The sequence below is a fragment of the Mirounga leonina genome, unplaced genomic scaffold, assembly GCF_011800145.1.
Source record: "Mirounga leonina isolate KUSES-001 unplaced genomic scaffold, KU_Mleo_1.0 Mir_153, whole genome shotgun sequence".
In the NCBI taxonomy this organism is placed as follows: Eukaryota; Metazoa; Chordata; class Mammalia; order Carnivora; family Phocidae; genus Mirounga; species Mirounga leonina.
This window is the reverse complement of record NW_023270387.1, coordinates 37,031,533-37,057,367: the sequence shown is the minus strand read 5'-3', so window position 1 is coordinate 37,057,367 and position 25,835 is coordinate 37,031,533. Positions and strand designations below refer to the sequence as shown.

At 45.2% G+C, this 25,835-nt stretch overlaps 1 protein-coding gene across 4 annotated transcripts in view; it reads left to right on the top strand.

Annotated features, from left to right (window-relative positions):
• AMOTL1 (angiomotin like 1) overlaps positions 1–25,835 on the top strand; it is a 148,142-nt gene that overhangs the window by 65,338 nt on the left and 56,969 nt on the right. For all 4 annotated transcript variants that reach the window (XM_035009357.1, XM_035009358.1, XM_035009359.1 and 1 more), the window contains 2 exons: positions 13,028–13,180; positions 17,745–18,657. In XM_035009357.1, the coding sequence (XP_034865248.1) occupies positions 13,028–13,180; positions 17,745–18,657 (1,066 nt within the window). The remainder of the gene's footprint in view (positions 1–13,027; positions 13,181–17,744; positions 18,658–25,835) is intronic.

Genomic DNA, 25,835 nt, shown 5'->3' with positions numbered 1-25,835 from the left:
TACACAAAAGACTTTTCTGATGATCACAATCCATGGTATATTAACAAATGTGATTTTGTTGATGTTACATTCTTGAAATATTTCCATATATGGAATATTTGCATGGTTCAGTGAACCATTATTTTCCAAATGACTAATGTATGAAATTATGAAATTATCGATAAAGAAATCTCCCTCCAAAGTGACCAATGGATTTTAATGTAACAGAAGTTAGAGGAATATCCAAGACGAGGTCACTGATACAGTTTTATACTTCATATTGCAACCACCTTTAATAAATTAGCACTTGTTGAGTTTTGGCATTGTTTCAAAGAATAGTCACAATTATCTGGAAAGATTATCATAATACTCCTTCTTTTTCCAATTACATATTTGAATGAGGCCAGATTTCCTTCATCTGCTTCAACTAAAAATCACACAACAATAGAGTGACAGCAGAAGCAGATATGAGAATCCAGCAGTCTATTAAGCCTAACATTAAAGAAGTTTGCAAAATTATAAAATAATACCGCTCTCACTGCTTTTTGTTTTAGAAATGAATTGGGTTTTTTTTGAAATGAGTTTTCATGAAAAATACTTCGTGTAACTTAGAATGGGTTTATTATTATTGTTTTTTAGCTTATTGGGTCCTCAATAATTTTTAAGAGTATAAAAGAGATCCTAAAACCAAAAAGTTTGAGCACTGTTGGTATAGGAGTAAACACAGTATACATTCTGAGCCAGACCACCTGGGCCTGAATCCTGGTTTTGCCCTTTACTGTGTCTTTAGGCAAGTTATTCCCAGTGCTTTAGTCTCTGCATCTGAGAAATAAGGATAATCCTCAAGGAGTTGTGGAGTCTGTGAAATTAGTGTGTGTGTGCATTCTTGTAGACCTAGAGAGAAACCGTAGCTCTTGACAGATTGTTTTAGAGGGGTGTCCATGATCCCAAACCACCAGGCCAACGAGAAGAAAGAGATAAGTGTAGCTCCTAAGGACAGTTCTAGAATCCAGCGTGTGTGCCCTGAGATGGACCTGGACACTGGTATCTGCTTACCACTCTGTGCTACCTTGAGCCTGCCTGTGTTACTGCCTTCTGTCTGCCTCTCTCACTAGGCTGCCATAGCTGGGTCCCCATACCGGGCACTGTCTCACCCGTGGCAGATGCTCAGTGTCACAGATCTTGTGGAATGAATGAATGAATGAATGAGTGAGTGAGTGAGTGAGTGAGTGAATTCTGCATTTTGCTGCTCATAAAGTCCACAGACCCACAGTCTTTTGTAATGGATAGGAATTATAAGGAAACCAAATACTATCACAGATATCTACGTGCTTTAAAATACCATTAAGTTCTGTGGAATGCTTTGGAACAGTCACGGTTTCAATTTGCATCTCAGCCCTGGGGCTGTGAGCTCTGTGACCCAGAGCATGTCATTTATGTTTTTGTTTAGGTCAAGAGGAGATAACGAGACCTGATTCTCAGAGATGTGATAATTACCTGAGATAATGTGTGTATCATGGCCTGCTCCATAATGTTATGTTCTGTGCCTTCCTTCCATATAAAATTAGGCAGCTGCTTACATCACATGACTCCATGGGGTAGTTGGCTGTGTGATTTTTGAGTTTCAGATTTAGCAAGCATTTGTCATATAATATGGTAGGCATTTTCACAGGCCTTATATTTTTGGTCACAGTCACTTTATTGTATCTTTTATAACAGCAGTTTAGATGTAACTGACATAGTCATACCCAGTCTTTCAGGTTAGCAGTTATGAAATACAGGGGCACTAAAATTGTTGACTTCAAATCTGAACTTATTAAAAAGTCACAAATTTACACACAGAATTCTTTACCAAAGGAGTCAGTGCAGGTTGATTGGTTGGCTTGTTTTAGAAAGAGTCGCTGCCTTTACTTACTCATTTGGGTTCATCAGATCCATCATGTTTTGGCTTCACATGTGATCGATTACGAAATTTCAGTTTATCACCGCTTTTCCAGAGTGCATGTCTTATATCAGCACATGTATGGCCGAGAAGTATCAGCTTCCTAAACCTGACTCTGCGAAGAATTCATTTCTGGTCTGCACTTGTGGAGATCTTGATTTACAGGTGTGACATGGGGGCTTGGAAGTGACATTCTTAACATGTACCAAGGCTGATGTGGACACAGCACAGGTTTGGGATTCATCGTTAAAGTGGAGACACCATGGTGAAAATAGTATGAGGCCAAGTGGAAGGACTGAGGACGGTGGCTTCATGAATTGCCTCGGTGTTCTGGTGATTGGCAGGGAGGTTGCTATTACTATTCTAAGCTTTTATGAAAAATAGCACAAATAAAATAGCTCTGGTTCCTTCTCTGCCTCATATATTCAGGGAAAGCAACTTTCCCAGTACCTTTCCCCATTATCCACAAGCAAGAGCATATCATTAAAACTCTGCTCATTTTATTTTTATTTTTTAATTTTTTTTAATTCTTATGTTAATCCTCATACATTACATCATTAGTTTTAGATGTAGTGTTCCATGATTCATTGTTTGTGCATAACACCCAGTGCTCCATGCAGAATGTGCCCTCCTCAATACCCACCACCAGGCTAACCCATCCTCCCACCCCCCTCCCCTCTAGAACCCTCAGTTTGTTTTTCAGAGTCCATTGTCTCTCATGGTTCGTCTACCCCTCCGATTTCCCCCGCTTCATTCTTCCCCTCCTGCTACCTTCTTCTTCTTTTTTTTTTTCTTAACATATATTGCATTATTTGTTTCAGAGGTACAGATCTGAGATTCAACAGTCTTGCACAATTCACAGCACTTACCAGAGCACATACCCTCCCCAGTGTCTATCACCCAGTCACCCCATCCCTACCACCCCACCGCCCACTCCAGCAACCCTCAGGTTGTTTCCTGCGATTAAGAATTCTTAATCCTGGGATTAAGAATATGAGGACATATCAGTGAGGTCATATGATACATGTATTTCTCTGTTTGACTTATTTCCCTCAACATAATACCCTCCAGTTCCATCCACGTTGTTACAGATGGCAAGATCTCATTCCTTTTGATGGCTGCATAATATTCCATTGTATATATATACCACATCTTCTTTATCCATTCATCTGTCGATGGACATCTTGGCTCTTTCCACAAAAACTCTGCTCATTTTAATGTAAGAAATTAGTCAGGAGTAAAGGACTCAGAATTAAGCGTGCCTTGTTCAGGGATTTGGGGAGGCAGAATGGCATTCCTTGCAAAAAGAGCTCTGATTTTGTCCGTGCTGCTAGCTAGCTCTGTGACCCTGGGCATTACTTAGCCACCATGAGCCTGGTCTCCCTAGCTACAAAATGGGAATAGGGCAGTGATAATTAAACATGATGATTTTTGTATCACCCCTATACTCACTAGGCCCTCAATAAGTGGGAGCTCCTGCTACTGTTGATTATACTCTTAATACTGGAGGGATGTTTTGTTTCTTGGGGAACATTGGTTGCTTTAAATTATGAAGTCCATTTATGAACCAATATTGACTTTTGAGGGGAGTGAGTGTAAGAAGTCCCAGTCACCAGGAGAGATGCTGCCCAATGGACACATCGTGTCCCACAGCTTCAGTGGCTTCTCGAATAGGACCCCGAGAGCTGGATAAACCTGGGGGCAGGCCAGAGGTGTCTGAGCTGCTCCTCTCCTTAGTGGTAGAAACACACGGAAGCAATGGTGCTCACATGCTAGTGATTTTTTTTCCTCAGTGGAAACATAATGTGTGCCAGGACCACCCACAAGAATACCTTTATTATCGTCCTGAGATTGATGAGAGATTATTTAAATTTCAGTTATTTAATTAAATACAGGGCTTATTTATTAAAACTAATCAGAGTACATAGTTCTAGAGATCTCCTGTACAGCGCAGTGCTTATAGCTCACAATACTGTATTTTATACTTAACACTTGCTAGGAGATCATACGTGAAATGTTCTTAACACACACACAAATTAATAAAGGGGGTAGGAGGGGACTTAGGTGATGGATATGTCTGTGGCCTTGATGATGGTGATGGCTTTGTGGATGTATACTTATCCCCAAACTTGTCAAGTTGTATACGTTAGATATGTACATCTTTTTAAGTGTCAATCATACCTTAATAAAGTGTTGTTTTTTTTTAACTTATCTGAAGAAAAGAATTTCTGGACTCCAGGTACTTGTAGTTTTAGATAGATTAAACACCAAATATATCAACATGAAATACGCATTATGATATTATGTACAGTTTGAGTCAAGATATTTAAATAGCCTTTGGATTTTCTGTTAAAGTCCAAAATTTAAAAATGATTTTTTCTTTGTAGTTACAATCTTTTTATTATGGGCTGCTCTCATGTACCTGTGGTGACTCTGTGGGATAGGTAGGACTGGGCTGATTCCTTTTTCTTATGGGGAGGGACCGGGCACCCTCAGGGGCCTCCTGATTCTGTTCGTGCTCCCAGACCTGTGGAAGAAACACAAGCCAAAGGCTGCATTTGGGGCACCGTCCCAGGACACAGGGCTAACCTGCAAGGGTGAGTGGGATGAAGGAGCACCTTCCTCTGAGTGCGGGTTTGTGTTCCAGCTGCAGAATCCCCTTGGTGCTGTTACTTCCAAAATCCTGTACAGAGCCCCTGCAGGAACTGGATACTTGTATCCATGTATACTTGTAATTAACCTGTTGTAGCACTAGATGGCTTTCTCTCATTTTTTGTTCCCCAGTAGCTTTTACTAAGCTTTGGTCTCCTGATTAGTTTGAAAAAGACAAAATCATCTTTGAGCTAAAGTCTATAGAATTAAGAATATGTTTATAACTGGTTATTTTAAAATGTACCCTAATTCCATTAATATATATTTATCGAGTGCTCCCTATGTGCTAGAAACTACCAGGTACTGTAAACATACGCAGGTGATTCATTGATTCAATAGATGGCGTATTGAGCATTTACTATGATTTTGTTTTTGCTAGAAACTGGAGATAAAAAGGCGAATAAGACATCATCCCTGCTTTTAATCAGCTTATGAGTTAACAAGGGGGAGAAAAATATAAGCCAAATATGCAGGTAGTTTAATAGTGGCATAAATATGCATGGAACGTGATGGGAGCACAGATGAACAGCCTATAAACATTTGGGGGGATGGGGTAGATGATTTCCCAGAGGAAGTGGCCCTAGAGTAGAGCTCCAGAAGACTTCTGGATAGTCAGCATGTATATCTGGGCATTTAGTATGTGCCCAAGTAAGAGTTTTCTGACTTACTCGGAAAGTAAGGCCCTCCAGATGAAGGATTTTTGGGGGGAACTCAAATTTCTTTAGGGTTTGTGCAAAGGGTATTTGGGGCAATAGAGGCGAGTTACTATAAATCAAGGCAGATCGTGCTAAATCATGTAGGACGTAGGATACAAACAATGCTCAGTTATTATGAGCGGGGTCAGAACAATTCATTTTTTTAAATGTAAGTCTCTCTCAGAAGTTCTTGATTGTAAGCACAAAGTGATTTTGGCTAATGTAAGCAAAAGAGGAATTTATTGGAAGTATATTAGGCAGCTCACAAGTTGACAGGAAGGCCCAGAAAATGGGCAGGAACCGAGGTGAAAATTCACCGGGAACCCAGCCAGGGATATGCCATTTGTCTTATGAGGATGGGCCACCATAGCCACCCCTGCTGCCCCTGGACTCCTGTGGTAAGTTTACCGCAGGTATTTTATCAACACCCTTTGTCTTTGTGTCATTTCGTCAAGATTCAAAGTCTTTGGATGGAATATCCAGTTAACTGAGCCCAGGTTGTCCTAGCTGCTAGAACAGAGAGGGGACCTTCTGGCTTCTGTAATGGAAGAGAGAACCTACCCCCAGGGTTTACACAGTGAGTTCAGGGTTTCTGAACACTAGAAGTATTTAATTAGAGGTGATTGACTCTCAGGAATAAGGTAGGTAGCAGTTGGCAGTTGAATCACCTAATCTCAAAATTATTTTGCGTTTCTGTAGTGTTATGAAAATAATGTACTAAAATTTAAAAAGCTTTTAAAATGTCCCTTAAATACCGGATTCTGAGTCATCCTCCTCCCTACCCATACCCGAGTGATACTGAACTCTCCATTCCTTAAAGAGATGAAAGGCTTTTGTGATTCAGTCCCTGTGCTTCTCCTTGAACCACGCTGTGTTGATCGCTCCTCCTTAGCACCCTCTCCTCACCCCAAGGCGGCAGGCGGATTAATATCTTCCTCATTTTTCCCCATTCTGCTCACCTGTCTTTTTCTCCCTGTCATTTCAGCTCAGTCTCACCTCCCTAGTCAACAGATAGTGATGAATTACTTCTGGGCCTCCAACACTTTGTGTCCCTTTAATAGAGTGCTTAATCTGCAGTGAAATTTGGCTAGTTTTGTGCACGTTGGTCTCCAGAGCTAGGTCATAATATCCTGAGACCAAGGATGTTCTTACTCATTTTTTGGTGTTTATAGCTCCTAGCACGGTGCCCTGTTGAACTCAATTTTTACTTTAAAGGTTAAGCATACATTCTGCATTTTGGCTCACACTGACAACTTCTCAGATATTTCACAATAAGCATTACAAAGTTAAACTTCGCACGGCTTTAAAGTTATTAATCACAAATTCCACTTTGAGAAAGTCTAAATTAAATAACTATTGGCGTATTTATGCTTTTCCTTGTATTGTACAACAGACAGATGGGTCCAGGGATTAGGATCCACATTTGGTGCCGAGAAAGACGGTATTATACAGGGGTTGGAAATCTTGGAAACCTTCCTCCCTCCCACCCCTCTCCATCCCCTCCTGGGTTTCAGCTAATGGTTCCTTGGGCAAAGAGCTCTTCCAGTGCATAGAGATTCTGTTTCCTGGTTAAAACCATGTGTGTTTCATGCAAGTGTTCTGGAGCAGGGCGCTGTCACCTGTCTATGCTTCACTTAGATCTCAGGCTCCTGGAGTGCAAGTTGGCTAACTCAGATGAGCTAGCTTGGTCTCGCATGAGGGCCTGTGAACAGACTTGCCTTTATTTTTCAGGCCCTAGTCATGGGTTCTGGAGGCCGCTTCTTGTTTCTAGGGCATCTGTCTCCCTGAGCAGAGTATTCCACTCCTCCGGAAAAGCCTCCAGATCTGCCCGAATCAGGCGTGGTTGCTTACATTTAACTTTGAGGCCAGGGGCACACTCAGCAAATTCCTTAGCTCTTTGAAAGGGAAGGTAGAAGCCCACAGAATTGTTTGTTGCTGTGTTTAAAATCTCTGTTACAAAGTTATAGGAGGTTATTCTAATCTAGATGGTGAAATTGTTTTTAAATGCATTAAGAGGTTTTGGATTATCTGTGGCTGGCAGAAAGTTTTGGGCCTTGGCGGAGTAACACCTGGGAGTTGTTTTGCAGTTCCTGGAGGGTTTGAGGAATGGGCCTCTGGCCTGCTTCTCAAAGCACCACGGTCAGGCCAGGGGGTGGTGGTGTGCCAATGCTCCCTTGTCTTAGGGAAGAGACTGGCTTTGGAGGGATCTTTGACCTTTTCTTTAAACTCTTACCTCGTAGTGAGACCATCCCTGAGGATGATGGCATGTTTTGCATCAGTCAGCAAGTAAATAGGAGAGCATATCCTTTACATCCTCCTTGCAGAAAGTAGCAAGTACGGGTATGGCACCTGCCTTCCAGCTTCCCCAGGACAGTAGCACCAGCCTATATTAAATGACTGCTCTAAAATACTAGGTAGTTGATGTTTAAATGCTAAGTTGTGCGCTTCACATCATAATCGCTGCCATAGTTGAGGGAAGGAAGGCCATTTTGTGTGTGGGGGGGTGTTCGACAGAAGGTCGAGTGAGTTTTGTTGGGGTGAACTGTGAAGGACTTGGGGAGAGGAATGTGAAGCCAGGGGATGGCATTCCCAGCTGGAACTTGGAAAATGGGGTGACATGTTTATGGGACGCACGGAGGCCAAGTGGACCACCAAGGCTGTTGACAGCAGAGGAGGGGCCTGGTAGCAGGCAGCCTTGAAAACCAAACAGAATTTGGACTTGAAGCTATAGCTAAAACAGTTATGTGCAAACAAGTGGCATGCTTAGAAGTGGGATTTAAGGATGGGAGATTTTCCAGCTCTGTGAGTGTTGGGTGACACTCGGGTGGCAGTTGGAATGTCCTCCGGTGTCTAAACGTAAAGGGCACTTGTGAGCCTGTTCTATTAGCCTCTTTACAGATTTGGGATCTGATCTTAGGGAAGTAACTAGTTATGGTAGAGGTGAAGCAGATGAGGCCACCAGGGTTCTTCTGCCTCTTGCCTGTCCCAGGAAACTCACTTCATTTTACCTTCATTCATTTTCCCTTCAACAGTGAGACCCTTTGTTATTGCTATTTTGAGTAAGGGGAAAAAAAAAAGTCTTGTTCAGGGTCACATTACCTAAAAGCCTCGGGACAGTTACAAAGAAAGTAACAGCATATAACCATAATGGGAAGGGAGCTTTCAGGGCTTTAGAACTAAGCCAGAAGCAGTCACGCTCATAGAGAGCAGCAAACAATTCTTCTTGTTGACACAGACATGCCGATTTGGTAAAGAAGAAGGGGACCATTCTTGGTGAGATGGATCAGAGTCAAGATGAGGCAGAAATGTTGACCCCCCCCCAACCAGAATCCCAGAACTTCTCCTTTTGTGGAGCGCAGCATGAACAGATCCCTGGCTTTCCCTCAGGAGCCTTGGGAACTGCACGCACCCCTTCCCAGAGGGAGACCCTGTACAGAGCTGACTCCTTTATGCTGGCCTTGGCTTGTTTTCCATTGCCTTTGCCACTTTCCCCTGTAGACTAAAGCTGTGTCAGCCGTCATTCTGGGACAAGGATTGGTTTGAAAGAAGCAGGTGACTGCAAGTTAGTAAGTCAGGAGGACCTTGTGTGGAAATAGTCTTTATGAAGCCCCTGGGGCAACTACATGGACACAGACCACACTGTTGAGCCTGCAGAATCCTTGATTGGCTGTGCACTGCCCTAAAACCACTACTGTGGGGCGCCTGGGTGGCTCAGATGGTTAAGCGTCTGCCTTCGGCTCAGGTCATGATCCCAGGGTCCTGGGATTGAGTCCCGCATCGGGCTCCCTGCTTGGCGGGGAGCCTGCTTCTCCCTCTCCTTCTCCTGCTCCCCCTGCTTGTGCTCTGTCGCTCTCTCTGTCAAATAAATAAATAAAATCTTTAAAATAAAATAAAATAAAATAAAATAAAATAAAATAAAATAAAACCACTACTGTGCCTGAGCCCCTGGGTGGGAGCCAGGCCTTGCAGGGGCTTACTGGGTGGGAGTGGTATCTGGGAGTGTCCCCTGGGTTCTCCCAGCTTCGCTCCTGGGTATGGAGAACGCTAACAAAGCCCACAGCATTCCCCCTCATGTGTTGTCATAAGTCACGTGTTTACTTCCAGTTTCTCATGTCAGATAGCGTTGACCGTGGGGTAGATCGTGTACCCTGCATTCGCATAAGGTAAGAGACTCAATCTGTGCTATAGGAGTTCCTAGTGAAGATCGTGAACTAGAGTAGGAAGGGAAGGATTATGTATCTGTGGGATTAAGGGCAAGGCCTCTCTTTCTTTTTTGCCATATAGCCCAGGAATCTGCTGCAGCAGACCGGTGACACAGATTCTTGTCATTTTACCTTGCCTGGCCTGTGAGGAAGCTCCAAATAGCATGATTCCTGTAGGGCGTGTCAGGCTGGGAGAGTTCACTTGGTTCACTTGGCTTAGTGGAGCGATGATACCAGGCCTGCCTTTCTGCAAGGTCCGTCTGGTCATCTGCTGGGCTCTTTCTTCAGCTCCAAGGAGTGGGGCAGCAGTGGGAACATGACTCCGGGAATGCGTGGGACACCCGAGTGTACAAAAAAAGTCTTAAACGATTGTTGATATGTGGTTGGACATCCTGTCGCTCCGTCTGCGGATGTGTGAGATGTGCTTTCTCGCTTTCATAATATCGAGGCCTGTAGACAAAATGGTGAAAGGCGGCGTATCTCTGGTGCCCTCTCTGCTGACGGGGGAACAGAGCGGCGCTTTCAAGGATTGCTCTCCGTATGTTCTGTGGCCTGGAGCCCTTGAACCTGCTCTCGTTTGCCGGGCCATTGGATAAGGTGTGGAAAATCAATTTCTACCAGGGTTGTTGTTACTGGTTCTTGGGCTGGGCAAGGATAGAAACGAGGCTGGACCCCAAAATCAAAGACACAGGCAAGGCTTTACCGGGGCTACAGCTGGAGCCTAAGGGAGACTCAGCACTAACAGAGAGGAGTTAGACTGGCCCGCCAGAGCGGAAGGGAGGCCCGGCTACTATAAAAATCCCCCTCAGGTTCCCACGCTGGTTTAATATGCTAATGAAGGGGCGGGGGGAAGAAGGTTTCATCTTGATTGGTTGGAAAGGCCTCGTCCTGATTGGTTGATGTTGGCCGGCAATTCAGGCAGCTCATTGGTGCTTTTTGGAGCCAGGGTCCTCTGTTTTAAGTCCAGCTTGTAGGTGAGGCTGCATCTTGGTTCTGCTCTCCAGGAGAAGCGCTTTAACTCTACACCCAACAGAAAGCGCCTCAGGTACATAATGTTTTTCACTTGAGGCTTGTTACCATGGTCCCTAACTGTCTCATTGTAATGATGAGAATGGCTAGTGCAGAGATTCTTAATAGGTTCTATATTGAAAGCATGTATCTATACATACACACACACCCTACACATTCGTTTATATGCATATACACATGTACATATATACCCTTAATTAGGCCTCCATTTCATTAGCAGATTGCTCTCCGTTCTCACTTAAAATTTTGAGTCACGTGACTAGATGGCGTCACCCAAAGTTGTCATATGCTTGCACATGCCATTCCTGAGCCAGATCCACTATGAGAAAACACCACTCTCTCTTTTATTGAAATGTATGGGTCCTCAAGTCCTCTCTCACGCTGATTTGGTGGGGGTAGGGCTGAGGGTACAGAAAGGTGTTTTTATGTTTGGGGATTTTTGCCTGGGTGCACTGTTCTCCCTCCAGCTTAGGGCTTTCCAGCTTCGGCTGCACGCTGGAATCATTTGAGGGGCTCTTTAAAATACAAATGCCTGGGCCCTGTCCCCGGAGATTCCAACTGAAGTGGTCTGGAAGAAGCTTGGGTATTAGGATTTTGTTTTTTATTTATTTATTTTTTAAAGATTTTATTTGTTTATTTGACACAGAGAGAGCTTGAGAGAGCACCAGCAGGGGGGAGGGCAGAGGGAGAGGGAGAAGCAGGCTCCCCGCTGAGCAGGGAGCCCTGACACGGGGCTCGCTCCCAGGACCTTGGGATCATGACCTGAGCTGAAGGCAGACGCTTAACTGACGGAGCCACCCAGGCGCCCCGGGTATTAGGATTTTAAAAGTTCCCTGGTGACCGTAATGTGCTGCCAACGTTGCACCTTGCACTTCTCTAATTTCCCACCAACATTTCCACCTGCTGAAGTAGAAGCCAGGTCAGGATTTGCCTTAGGATCCAGGCCATCCGTGATTCCTAATTTTAGCCTGAGACTTTTAGATTTATAGATGTAGAAGGTGAGGCCCAGAAAGGAGTGAGTTTCTTCCAAGACACTCCTGGCAGGTGGGCCAAAAAGAGCACCCTGACAGATAACGTCATAGGCATTGGAACTGCAATTTTAGACTGATCTCCGTATAATATGTCATTCAGATTTGGTTTATGTTCATCTTTAAGATAAGAGTCACTACTACATTATTTAGTTTAACTTTATAAGATAAATATTATATTTTTTCTCTCTAGTCCACACGTGCCAATGATAGATGTGAGCAAACATGCAAATATTGCTTCGTGTTTTGAAGTAAAGAAACTGAGGAGGCTGATGAGTAAACCCCCATCTATGGCCTCAGAATAATTAGGTACTGCTAGCTTTGGCCTTGTGGGAAAGGAGCAGATAAAAAAACCTAGCAAGAAATTTCATATTACTTTCAAATTAATTTGAAGTTAGAGCTGAGAAATATTTGGGGCACCTGGGTGGCTCAGTCGGTTAAGTGTCTGCCTTCGGCTTGGGTCATGATCCCAGGGTCCTGAGATCAAGCTCCGTGTCGTGGTTGGGCTCCCTGCTCAGCGGGAAGTCTGTTTCTCCCTCTCCCTCTGCTGCTCCCCCGCCCCCCACTCGTGCCCTCTCTCTCAGATAAATAAATAAAATTTTAGAGCTGAGAAACATTTTTGTTCTAATGGAATTATCATTTGGTCAAGGATTTTACTTAAAAAAAAAAAAAGCATGATTCTTCCCCTGGAGTAAACGAAGCTGCTTTGGCCCCAAAAGAGCCTTCCATGTGGTGCCCAAGCAGAGAAGTCCGTGCAGAGAGGGCAGAGGGCCCGGGCCCGCGCTGCCGAGCGTTCCCACGATGTTGTATGTGCATGTCAGTGTTATTGTAGTGGTAGCTCATGTTCAGTGCCTGTAGGGCTGACTACTGTGTCACGTTTGATTGGAACAGGAAGCACACTCCGGTTTGTGTGTGAAGCAGATAAACCGGGGCCAAAAGGCCAGTGCTCGGCAGAGAGCCAGAGCCCATGTCCCCGGCTCCCACTGCTGCACGGAGCTCCAGCATCCTTGAGTGGGGCTGTGCGCTCTGTCCAGGGCCCGGACGGGCCTCTGCTCCCGCGTGGTATGGCAACACGGCCAACCCCTCTCTGTGTCTTTTATGTCTTCGGTGACCCAGCTGCTCTTCCCGTTTTAGTATCCTTTCCTGGCCTCCCCACCCCTGTCCTTTCCGTCCCCCACCTTGACCATTCCGAACTCGGGGACTTGTCCAGTTCCGCAGGGGGCTTGATTTCTGCTGCGGGGCACCCGGGGAACTGGTTGGTGTGAAAGCATCATGACTTCACTCAGTGTGTCTTAAAGGTTGTTATTTTGACCTCATGGGCCATTTTGGTGGGTGGCTGGACTTGTGATAATTATGAATGGTAACTTCGGAATTTTATGAATCAAAAAGACAGCTCTGAGTTGAATGTGGGAGAATGCCTCGTGGGCTCTCATGAGTCACACAAGAAGGAGCGAGGGAAGGACTTCGTGGACACTAATAGGCACTTTGCTTCTTCCCCAGGTCCCCCTCCTATTGGTTACAGCCCTGGTAGTCCTGCCCCGATTCTAGAAGACCCCAGCTACTTTTTCCCAGACTTCCAGCTCTTTTCTGGGAGGCGTGAACCATCTGCTTTGACGGTGGAGGCAAACGGTGGTGGCATCAGGGAAAAAGTTGGTAAGTGCTTTTACTGGCATGTGGGTTGGAAAAACAAGAGGATCATATGTTTCTGATTTTTAGCCTTTTTGCGTACTTTTTTCTCTAGCCTTGTAAAAATCAGCCAGTTGTATTGTTGATTGTCTCTTTCTTGGTAGGTGCCTTATTTTTAATGTTTGGGCTATGGTGTCAATAGACTATTTTACAATAATATGTGACTCTCTCAACAGACAGAGTTCTTATGTAGGAACTTGAGAGTGTACCATTTATTCCTAATTTTTCTCTAAGTCCTAAATACTTTTTTGTACTCTTTCCCGGAACTTTTTCTCCTTCTCTGCTTTCACTTTTATCTCTTTTTGCAAATAATTGAGAAGTGCGGAAGAAATTCAGAACTATAGTAGGCAGGGAGCTGCCTCCTTTGTGAAAACTTCTTGCCTATTTTTGCGGGCTTTTGAGATTGGTAAAAATGGAAGGGAATCTTTAAAACCACTGAAGGAGGGGTGCCTGGGTGGCTCAGTCGGTTGGGCATCTGCCTTTGGCTCAGGTCATGATCCCGGGGTCCTGGGATCGAGCCCCGCATCGGGCTCCCTGCTCAATGGGGAGTCTGCTTCTTCCTCTCCCTCTGCTTGCTCCCCCTGCTTGTGCTTTCTCTCACTTTCTCTCCTGCTCTCTGTCAAATAAATAAATAAAATCTTAAAAAAAAAAAAAAAAAGAACCAGAAGGATCTCCTGGTTCTTGGCAAACATGCTTATGAAAAGGGAATTCAGTAGTTTTCATGCTTGATGAGACCCCATTCCTTCCCCCCAAAATGATTACCTTTTGGAAATATATTTGTCTTTTTATTTGAATTTTTACTTAAGTTGTTCACAATAATTTGAATTTGCTTGTGCCACAAGCCTTTCAGAGCAGTTATTCTGAGGGTAGGGACTGTGTTCTCTTTACCTTCTACCCCCAGCACCTGTCTGAATGCCCAGATGTAACCGGTTGGCGGGGAAGATTTGCACAGTGAGGGTGTGGCCCACTTCAGCCCACACTGATCTCTCTTTCCTTGGGTTCTTCATCGCTTATTACAGTTCTTTGGCAATTCATCTTACGTGGACTTCCAATAACCTGTTTTTCGTGTTTGAAATTTTTTATTGTTGAGTTTTGGGTTTATATCTTAGTTACAGTATACATTCTCGGAAAGTAGGGAATAAGTTCGAATTTACTACACATGCAGTCTTACGGAGCAGATATGAAGTCTGCCAATTTTACAGAGGAGAGAGGTTCAGAGAAGCCAAATAACTTGCCTCAGGTCTTGGAGGTGTGATTTGGGGGGTGGGGCTGGGGGGGAGGAAGAGGCAGAGTGGTATGATCAGAGTTGAGCTTCAGGACCCAATCTGTAAAGTTCTTGAATTTGCTGGACAATTACTTTCTGAATGCCTTCTAGGTATCAGGGTTGTGTTTTAGGCACTGGAGATAGCAAGTGAAGACAGCAGATAAAACTCTGCCATCCGGTTCTTGAATTCTAGTAGAAGAGGACAGATCATAGATGCAGTGTGGATTGAAAGAAGAGGCCAGAGGCAAGAGATGTTAGGAGGCTATTCGGGACCTCTGGGCAAGTGGTAGGGAGAGCCAGAACCTGGGAAGCGGCTGAGGGCCTGGAAGTTAGGGTTGCAGTCTTTTGCTATCGCAAAGACACTAAAAATGTCATCTAGTGTCACCTTTTCTCATATTTTAATACCAAAAAGAGTAAGAGGGATGTGACCCTTCACAGCCATTGCCAAAAAAAAGATAGGCATAAACCTAATGACAAGTGTCTGTGTATATACACGTGTATGTGGGCAATATACATATATATCTTGTAAGCATATCCTACCACCTTTGTTTTTTCTCATTTCACTGGACTGAGAAAAACTAGCTTGGCAGTTGATCAAAAATGGGGAGAAAAAGAGACAAAGGGCCAAAAGTATGTCTGAAATTTCTATCTGGATGGCTCACATGATTAGGATGCCAATTATAGAAAACACAGACAAACAAAAAGGCAACCTTGGGAAAGAAAGCTGGTTTGCGGGGAGACGAGGTATTCTATGTATATATAGAAACACAGAGTCATCGTTGCCTGGAATTGTAGAAGTGAGGCTGCTGGGCTATGATCTATTTCCGTTCCCTCACTCTACCCCTGAGGAGATGGAGCTCAGAGAGAGTAAGTGATTTGCTCGAGGTCACACCCATAGTAAGTGCTAGAATTTTTACTATCCTAATGCTCTATAATTTCCTCAACACACTGTTTACTAATATTGTTGTGGAATGAATAAATTTTATATTTCATGGCACTCATGTAGGAATTCTTTGGTTAAATGTTTGATCCCCCATTACATGCAGACACTGAGCTGTGCGCTAGAGAGACCCAGGTGAGTTGGCGTGATCCTTGCCTTTTAAGAAGTTAAGAGTCTTGTGTAAATAAATCGCTGCTATCTACTGTGGTAATAGCCCTAATGGTGATCCGTACAAATGGAGCGGGGGCTCAGGAGGAGGGCTCAAGCCTGCTGGGCTGCAGTGGGACAGGTTGTACTCAGAAGTAGCTGTGGAGTTCTCACTTGACGCATGTCTAGGAATCTCCCAAGAAGATGTGGTGAGATGCATCTCTCTTAGCAGAGATGAGAGAACGTGAGCAAAGGCCCTAGAGACGGAAGAGAACTGGCCTGTCTGGGAGCTATGTGGTCTTAGGTGCTCCTGGACTTACACACCGAGGGATGGCCTGGGAGGGGAGATGGTGGTGGTGGCCTGAAATGTTGCTGGATCGGGTAATGCAGTACCTGCTGCATCCTAGGGTAGAATGTCAGTTTCATCTTGTAATTAACTATTGAGGAATTTTGTGCAGAGGAGTGATATAGTTAGGTTTTCCTATGTGAACAATCTTTCAGGGTAAAGTGGAAGATAGGTTGAGGTCTACGGGGTGGGTTTGGAGTTGGGAACAAGACTAGTGTCAGAAAAATAGATAAGGAGGCTGCTGGAATTGTCTGGGTAGAAGACACCAAGGGCTTTGCAGTGTTGTGGAATAAACACAGATTTTTTTTTGTAGAATGAGTCAGATCCTGACTCTGGCTCTTCCTATCTCTGTAACCTCTGTCATTTGCCTTCTCTGAACCTCTCTCCTCATCCGTGAGATAGGGGAAATTAATATCTGTCTCATGATTGCATGTGCCTCATACGATTATATGCGGGATAAACGAAATAACATATGGAGAGAATTTAGCACAATACCTGATACATCATATGCACTCTTAAAATGGTTCTTGCAGTTATATTGTGGTTATCAATAATAAACTTGGAGATTGGGAGGGAATGAAGAGGGTTAGGAGAGGTGTTTAGGAGGTAAAGTTGGCAGGCTGATACTAGATGTTGGGGGTAAGGGAACAGAAAGAACTTTGGAAAACTCCCAGGTTTCTGGCTTGGCAAGGCGTAGATGAGGCAGGGATATGGGGTTTGGTGGGTGGGTAAGTTGGGGATGAGGAAGACATGTTGAGTGTGGAGAGCCAATGGGCCATCTGCTGGTGGTGGTAGATGTGGGTCATGAGTCAGTAGTTGAAGACAGGTGGCCAATGTGATGCCCCAGGAGATTCTGTTGAGTGAGGGTGGGAGAGCTTTCAGAGCTGTGGGAAACACCAGAATTTAAGGGGCAGGTGGAGAAAAGGGAGCCAGAGATGTGCACAGAGAGGCAGGAGCCGGAACCAGGGCAGGGGTTGGGGTGGGAGACCTGGATGCATTTCAGGAAGTAGATGATCACCATGCCAAATGCTTCAGAGAGGTGAGGTGTGTAATACGGGAGATGGAATATTCTCATTGGGCTTGTTTGCTAATCAGAGCTTAGGGAGAGCGGTGAATGGGGCGTTTGGGAAGTGGAGACAGGGAGTATAGACTGCTTACTGAGGGACAATCAGAAGAGAAGGGGAGGACAGATACACAGTGGCAGTTAGAGGTACACGGGTAGGGCCAAGAAAAGGCGATTCCTTTTTGTTTGATCTTGGTTTTTTTGCTTCCATTTTTTTTTTTTTTTAAGATGGGAAAGACTTGGCATGTTTATATGAGGAAGGGAAGGAGCCAGCAGGGAGTTTGAAGGAAAGGGAGGGCGTGAAGGACAGAGCAAGGTCTAGGAGGAAGCAGGAGGTGAGGGAATGGAGAGTAGTAGACACGCTGTGATTGGGAGAAACACTTCCCTGAGAAACCACAGGGTAAACAGAGGCAGTGGTGTATTTGAAATGCTGTCTTTAAAGGCTATGTAGCGGGCGTCTGGGCGGCTCTGTCAGTTAAGCTTCTGCCTTCAGCTCAGGTCATGATCTCAGGGTCCTGGGGTTGAGCCCCGCATCGGGCTCTCTGCTCAGTGGGGAGCCTGCTTCTCCCTCTCCCTCTGCTCCTCCCCTGCCCTCGTGTGCATGCGCTCTCTCTCTCTCTCAAATAAATAAATAAATACATAATCTGTAAGAAAGAAAAATAAAAAGAATAAAGGCTACTGTAGCTACCATGTTAATTACTCAGCATGTAGATACAGACCTGTATGCCTGTGGTGCCTCCTGATACCCTTTTCCCTCTGTTTGCCTTCCAGTTGAGGACTCCCTGTGTCACTTCCAGCCCCCGAGCCTCCTGAGGAACTCAGAGGTGGAAATGAGAGGTTCCGAGGATGCGGCAGCTGGGACAGTGTTACAGCGGCTGATCCAGGAACAACTGCGGTATGGCACCCCGACCGAGAACATGAACTTGCTGGCCATTCAGCACCAGGCCACAGGGAGCGCAGGACCCGCCCACCCCACCAACAGCTTTTCTTCCACGGAAAACCTCGCTCAAGAAGACCCACCAATGGTCTACCAGTCGGCACGCCAGGAACCGCAGGGTCAAGAACACCAGGTGGACAATACGGTGATGGAGAAACAGGTGCGGTCCACGCAGCCTCAGCAGAACAACGAGGAGCTGCCCACTTACGAGGAGGCCAAGGCGCAGTCCCAGTTCTTTCGGGGCCAGCAGCAGCAGCAGGGGGCTGCCGGCCATGGTTACTACATGGCGGGGAGCAGCAGTCAGAAGGCCCGGACTGAGGGGAGGCCCACGGTGAACCGTGCCAACAGTGGACAGGCGCATAAGGACGAGGCGCTGAAAGAACTCAAGCAGGGCCACGTCCGCTCTCTCAGTGAGAGGATCATGCAGCTGTCGTTGGAGAGGAATGGTGCTAAGCAGCACCTCCCTGGCTCAGGGAATGGAAAGGGGTTCAAGGCAGGAGGGGGACCCTCCCCAGCCCAGCCTGCAGGTAAAGTGCTGGACCCCCGGGGTCCTCCACCTGAGTACCCCTACAAGACCAAGCAGATGATGTCCCCCGTCAGCAAGACCCAGGAGCATGGACTTTTCTACAGTGACCAGCACCCAGGGATGCTCCATGAGATGGTCAAGCCTTATCCTGCTCCTCAGCCTGCGAGAACGGAAGTGGCTGTCCTACGGTACCAGCCGCCCCCAGAGTACGGGGTAACGAGGTGATTAGCTATCAAGCCACGGGTTTACCCTGGCTTTTGGAAATTCAGTGATCATGTTCTCAGCACTTGTTATTTTCAAGGCGTGTTGGGTTTTAGCCACTGGGTTTTTTTTGTTGTTGTTGCGCATGATACTTAATAAGCCACTTTTGGGCCAGATTACATAGAGTGAAACAGAACAGAGATCAATGGAGGATTTTCTCCAAATGTAACAGAAGGCAATTGGGGCTTTATGAATTTAGGGGAGGAGCCTCAGCTGTTGGCTGTCCTTGGGAGCTCTGCCTAGTGGCCAGGCAAAACAGTAATTTTCCTGGCTGGCTCTGTGGACAGCGTCCAGACTCCTGGAGCATATTATTACCGTGGGGTTTATATGGAGCTTTTCTTCATTGTAGATTTGAAAGGAAAATGTAGTCTGAATGCTAGAACAGAGGACTTAAAGGGGCCATAGAAATCTTAGAGTCTCACCTCTATATTGAGCAGATGAGACACTAAAGCCTGGAGAGACTCCTACATTTCCATAATCTGCTACTCTGAGGCTGTTGGAGCTACGTTCCAGTGTCCTGACCGTCCACATCTCTTCCCTCCACTGCCCTTATTCTAATCCCTCTTCCAATGATGGCTGGATTCAGCAACACTTCCCGAGTGTCTCCTTTGTGCGGCCTTGTACCAGGTTCAGAGATAAAGAAGGGCTCCCCGCCCCCTCAAGGACCTTAAGGCACTGTCCTGGGCGGACCAGCACCTGAGCCCATCACTGCTCTGTAGTGGGCTGTTTGAAGACAGTATGCAGAGTGCTCAGAACCAGAGAGATCCTATAACTCACAACCGGAGGCACTGGAGAGAGCCCCGCAGGGGAGGTGATAGCCAAGTTGGGTCTCGAAGGACCAGTAGTGGGGGAAAGCGTGCGAAGAGATGGGGTAGCGGGACGCACTATGCAAGGGGGAATGCCACTGGTTTGGTCTGGAACGCGCCGAGGTACCACAGGTGGGTTAGGAGGGAGTGGCCAGCGGACAGGGAGCTGTGACCGGCTGGTGAAGGTCTTTGGGAGTCCTACCGTGGAGTTTGGAATTTAGCCATAAGCAATTGGGAGAGCCAGTATTTTCACGGAGAGACTCCGTTGGTGTTTATTAGGCTGACTTTGGTGGCAGTGAAGGATGGAACAGAGGAACGGGACCAGAGGCCATGAGGACCTTCAGGGGCAATTTCAGTAGTCCAGCTAAGAATTGGTGAGCACGGCCTAAGTTGGAGGACGGACGTGTAGGGGAGCATTATGCGCTGTGAGAGGCAGAGAAGTAACATTGGCAGGCTTTGATGGCCGATTAGACACAGAAGGTGAGAAATAATAGGGCAGTTGGAAATCAAGCTCTCAAGAGAGAAATTGGGTCTGAAGGTACAAATCTGGGAGTTACCAGCATCTCGATGTTGCTGAGCTTCTTGGGGAGAGCGTGGAGCAGGAGAAGAGAAGGCAGGTGACCACTGCCTATTATTGGCTGTGTCTTCATTCTCACAAAGGGCCTTATTTGTCTGTTTCTAAATCAGATGAGTTGCGTTTTCCCTGGGTGACCCCAGCAACTGCGTGCAGGGCATACCTTGGCTGTACATCTTCTGAAAAGGCAGTGATTGGGCCTTGGCAGAGGGAGAGAGCTGGCTGACCTGCCCTTTACTTCGCAGCTGCTGACACATTTCCCCGCATATCAGACTGGGAATGCCAGCTTGGAAGCAGGGCAGCACCTTTGAGACCTCTGACAGGCTGCAGACCTCATTCTTCCTAAAGGCGCCATAGTCTGACCCCACTGAGGAGTCCAAGGTGGGGCCTACAGGGCTCTTGTTTCTTACCTTTTATAGTTCCTTAAGCCACAGGAGACATTTAAACTTTAAAACTATCGGGTTTGAAGAAGGAGGGGAAAAGTCTTCATATCTCTGTCATCTGCCACATTGATTCAAGAGACTTTGTTTAAAGTCGTCTACGATGTTTATCACAGGATCATATTTTTTCACATTTTTTCCTGAACATTTGACTCAGCCTCTAGAGATTGATAGAAAGTGGGGACATCCCCGAAGGAAGTCTACTTGTTCTCTTTGGCTTTACAGCATTGCGTAACGTGGATCATTTTGCTGTTTGTCATCTGGAAGTAGGTGTGATATGAGGTGGGAGACAGGGTGAGGGGGAAAGGAAGCACCAATAGGAGAGCTACCCAGTTATTTGTGGAAAGTGTCATTTGTCTCAAAGTTTTGACGTCAAAAAGAAGAAATGTATGAGGGATCCAAGCTAATTGCTGGGCTTGGCAGCCAGATTGACATGGAACATCAGCATGGCCCAGGAGACGTAACAGGCAGGCCATTGAGGCTTGGCCCCAGAGCTAAAAGGCCCCTTTGTGAGCCGGGCCATGGCTAGCCAGCATGGTTCCAACGGCGCAGCCCTGGGCTGGCAGAGTCAACAAAGTTGTATCCACATCAGCCCTGCTGCGGACACATCCAGCGTGGTCTGAACTCCACGGGTCGGATCTGAAACTCACAGTGTGTGATGTTCAAGTTTCCTTTGACCCAGGAGATGAGTAGGGCTCCTTTTAATTTCATGGATACGTTCCCCTGTGCCTAAAGGGTTATCTATTTGTCATTCATGGCGATGGTTTCGGAAGCTGCAGGCTGTGGGGTCCATACATCACAGACTCCTGGCCACGAAGGAAAGGCCACTGAGTGAGATCATGGAGTCCAATCTCCTGGCCCTTTACATTGCTCAGACTTCACTGCTTTTTGCCTACCGATGGAAAGGTCCAAAAGACAAGCAAATGACAGAAGGAGGAAGAACTCAGAGTTCTTGCCTTCATTACTGACTCACCATAGCTTATAAATTCACCCGCCCTGAGCTGCTAAAGATGAAGATGTGTGGTGAGTTTATTGTAAAGCACTTTAGTCTCCTTTGGTGGGAAACCCAGGGAGAGGCTATCAGTCACAGCCTCGTTGACTTGACCAGCTTGGCCCTTGTCGTGGGTGAGCTAGTGAGGCTGGCAGAGATGTGGAGACTAAGGCCCTGCTGAAGTGGCTGGTGGGGACCTCCAGGGAACGGGAGCTGGCCATTGAGAAAGGCTCTGGTTTTATTCCTGCTCTGTCTTCCTTTTTCTTCAACCTGAAAGTGGTAATGGATATAAAGGAGGACAAGGTGAGAATTGGACAGGTTGTTCTATGTAGAATTGTGCTTAAAAAAAAAAGCCAGTATTTGGATGTTAATTCTGATGCACTTTGTGGAAGGAGCATTATAGAAGCAGTGACTTGGCTTACGGGGCTGTACCATGAGTGGAAGTGAATGCTCGAGGCTGAGCTGATTGCTATCAGAGTAACTGGGAAGACATTAGTCAAGTGCATGTTTGCTTTGCAAAGAAATCGGCCCATATTTCCAAAAGTGGAAACCGAAGATGCCAAAAAATTACTTAAAATAGCCTTCTTTCTTAATACAACTACTTTAACATTTTCCTCTACGTGTTGATTTTTTTCCCCATGTTATCATCATAGATTATATTTGGTATAGTATCTTAGCTTGTTTTCTTTCGACAGTTTGCACTTGTTTTCCTCACCATCCTTTCTATTGCTGCATAATATTTTATAAAGTATATAATTTACATTATCTTGTCTACAAATAATGTAGGGAATATCATCATGCATATCAAATTTTCCATGCCCAGACCCCTGACCTCTGGCCCCTAACCTGCCTCCGACCCTAACCCTAACTCTGACCCTGGTCTTAGCCCTGACCCTGGCTCTGGGAGGCTGGCTTGCTGAATGCATGATGGGAGGGCCTGAGAGGCAGCCTGGTTGTCCTAGAGAAGACCCCAAACATTTAAGACTTGGTAATATTTCTGAAAATTGGTGTGAAGGTGGAGATAAAAACAGAAGGACCAACTGAATGTCTATTTAAAGGGTGCTTGGCGTTCCAGGTCCCCTTCTTGCCTCAGCTTGTGAACGGCTGCCATGTCTGTTCTCGCCCCAGCAGAAGTCGGTGGCTCTGTTCTCTGGAGGGGTCTCTGGACTTTTGCTTCACTTCTTTAGGAATCATTATTTAGAGTTGAAATTATTGGGTCCATTGTAACAAACATTTAATGACTCGTGATACCAGATAACTTGGTAAAAAATATTACAGTGCATGTGTCCCTGCCCTTTGACCATTAGTCATTGTAATTACAAAACCTTTGCTAATTTAATGGGCAGGTAGTGTTAATTCTTTATTTTACTTTGCAATTATTAGCTAGGTTATTTGCGGGGGTTAATTTAATGGTTAGATTTGACCTTGCAAATGAGCTGTTTGTGTCTTCTGTTTGTATGATCTATATATTACAGTGCATTCAGAACAAACTTAAACTTGTGTTCTCTAACGCCTGCCCTGATCTTCCAGCTTCTAGAACTCCATCCGTACCCTTAGCAGGTGGCAGTGGAGTAGGGGTGGTGAGGCAACACTGGGACTAAAGCTTCGTTGCCTGCCTGTGCCGGGCACTCTGTGCGGGTGACCTTCCTCAGTCGTCACAGCACTTCCCAGGGGGCGTGCTGTCACAGTCCCTGCTGGATGTTAGGGGGATCCATGATGTTCATGGTAAGCACTCAGGCTTAGACGTACGTGTAGGGAGTTAGATTTACCAGCTTTCCAGGAGCAAAGAGTGGTAACCGTTTATTAACATTTTATCCATCTATGAATGTACTAATTGGATTCTTAGTATGTAAATGGATACCTTATAAAGGCACGAAATGATGATGTTTGACCCAGCCCTTTGTCCGGGGCTGATAAAAGCATCTTACAAGATGATGTCAAGCACGAGGTGCTGTGGACTTCCTTGCACGGAGAAGCTTGCTCGATTCCTCCCGCCCCACCTCTGGGGAGCAGCCATCTCCGCCACTCTTCTTCCCAACAGGGCAGGGGCTAACAGTTTCCTGCATTCAGAGAGGGAATGTGTGGTGTGACTAATGTCCTAAATCACTCATATTTTCCTTCAAAAATGCACTGTGCATTTTTCCCCAGAGAAACCTCCAGGGTTGGTTTTATTTAGGATAGATGACATCCTCTGGGAACATGCCAAATGAGGGTACAGTGAGGAGGGAGGGATCAGAAGGGGACACAGCCAAGGAGTGCTGTGACAAATTAAAGAGAGAGAACACCTCTCCCCAAGAAACTCATGTTGATCCAACTGTGCAACCAGAGTGCAGTTTAAACCATGAACAAGCACAGAGATAGGTGCCCAAGAGCAGGGCTTACTTGGTGGGCTTGGGGTTTGGAATGTGCTGTATTACAAGAAAGAATGTTTGGTGGTCCCATCTTACTTCGGATTGGAAATGTCTGGAGGAGGGGAGAGAATTTTCAGAGTATGTTTCCAGAGTGGTAATTTGCAGTTTATACAGTTATGAATATGAATTGCTATGTAGGACAAAAGATAAGCCAGATCCAAGCTTGTTGGATTAAAAACTATGTGTTGCTCTTAACAAAAATAAGGCTATGGAGCCTTATTTAAATTCCACCAGCTAAACATGTGTTTTGAATACCAGCATTAGAACTCCGGAGTTTCTACAGCTTTTAAGCTGGATTATGGCTGGATGAGCCAAGTAACTACATGCTGTTTATTCTGAGAAACAGCTCTGCAGTATGGGAATTTCAAAGGCTAGGGTCAAGTTCAGGTTACTTTCTTAGGAAACCTACCACAGTTCCAGGTATAATGCATGAAACCAATGACTTTTTCAAACAAGAGGATTGCCTCTATCCGTCCTGCATAGAAATAAATCTGATCTTAGTTTACACAAGACTTGAGTCTTACTTTGGGCATTTACAAGTCTTACCGGTGTCTGCACACCCAATGGGATCCGGGGGGGAGGATCTGGGTTCGGGTGAAGATTTGAGGGGTTTTGAGTTCTGGCTCTTCCATTTTATAGTGAGTTGTGTAGGTTCTCTGAGCCTCAGTTTCCCTATCTACAAATTGTTACAGCTCATTTTTCCTAACACCCATTTTCTCCCCCCAACAAAGAAAAAGAAGGAAAGGAGAAATTATCTGTAGTTCCATTATCCAGAGATAGCCAGAGTTAAGTACTCTGTTCACTGTGTTGTTTTGAGGATCAGAAAATCAGAAGAGAATATTCTAAGTGGGAAAACTCTATGTAAATAGGAGGTATTTTTGCTGAAGGACAGGTCTTAACACTTGAACCTCTTCACCACGGACCAAGAAGCCCTTTATTATTTCATCTTGTTTTTAAATTCTTTTATCTCATTTCATTTACTTTCTCTGATTATCAAAATAACGATGAGGGTTTTTTGGCTTATCTTTAGTTTCTAATTTTTCTACAGTGTACATGTATCTAAGTAATCTTAGATAATGAATTTTTTAAAAAGTAGCCAGATGTGTTCATTGTAGAAATTTTATAAAGAAAAAAAGGACAAGGAAGAAAAATCCATAGTCCCATCACCTAGCATTAGCCACTCCAACCTATTGTCATATTTCCTTCTAGTCATTTTTCTGTGCATTGTGTTTCACACATACTAGGTGAAATCCTAATATGTATAGGTATGATTTTTTTTAAAAAATCCTTTCTTAGGGACTAAGCGAAAACTTGTTGAACTGAATTGTTAATGTCAATAAACTGGAAAAAGTTGTTTTGATTTTATGTCTCTATTAATAAGTTTGCTTTGGACAATGTATTTAGCTGCCTGCATTTTCTCTTTTGAATTCTTTGATCACATCCTCCATCTATTTATCCATTGATGTTTATTTTCCTGCCACGGTTTGAAAAATTTTTAATTGTTGATTGTTAATCACACGAGCCAAATTTATTAAATGTTAGCATGATGGCCTAATTGCAGATGAACATATAGTTTCATATATTGAACGTAACTTGCTGATCCCCCTTGATGCTTGGGGGTGTGGGGAGAGCAGAGAGGGAACTGACTGCTGGTCTCTTTGCATGAATTACTCTGATGGTCACTGAATTCTGGAATTATCTCCCAAAACGAGGCCTTTTGGTGTACATTCAGTATGGTCTACAGCAGTGCTGTCCAACAGAAGTATAGTTATGAGCCACACGTGTCTACTTAAAAATGTTCTAGTAGCCACATTTTTTAAAAGTTAAAAGAAAACAAGTGAAATTAATTTTAAAACATAGTTGAGGGCGCCTGGGTGGCTCAGTTGGTTAAGCGACTGCCTTCGGCTCAGGTCATG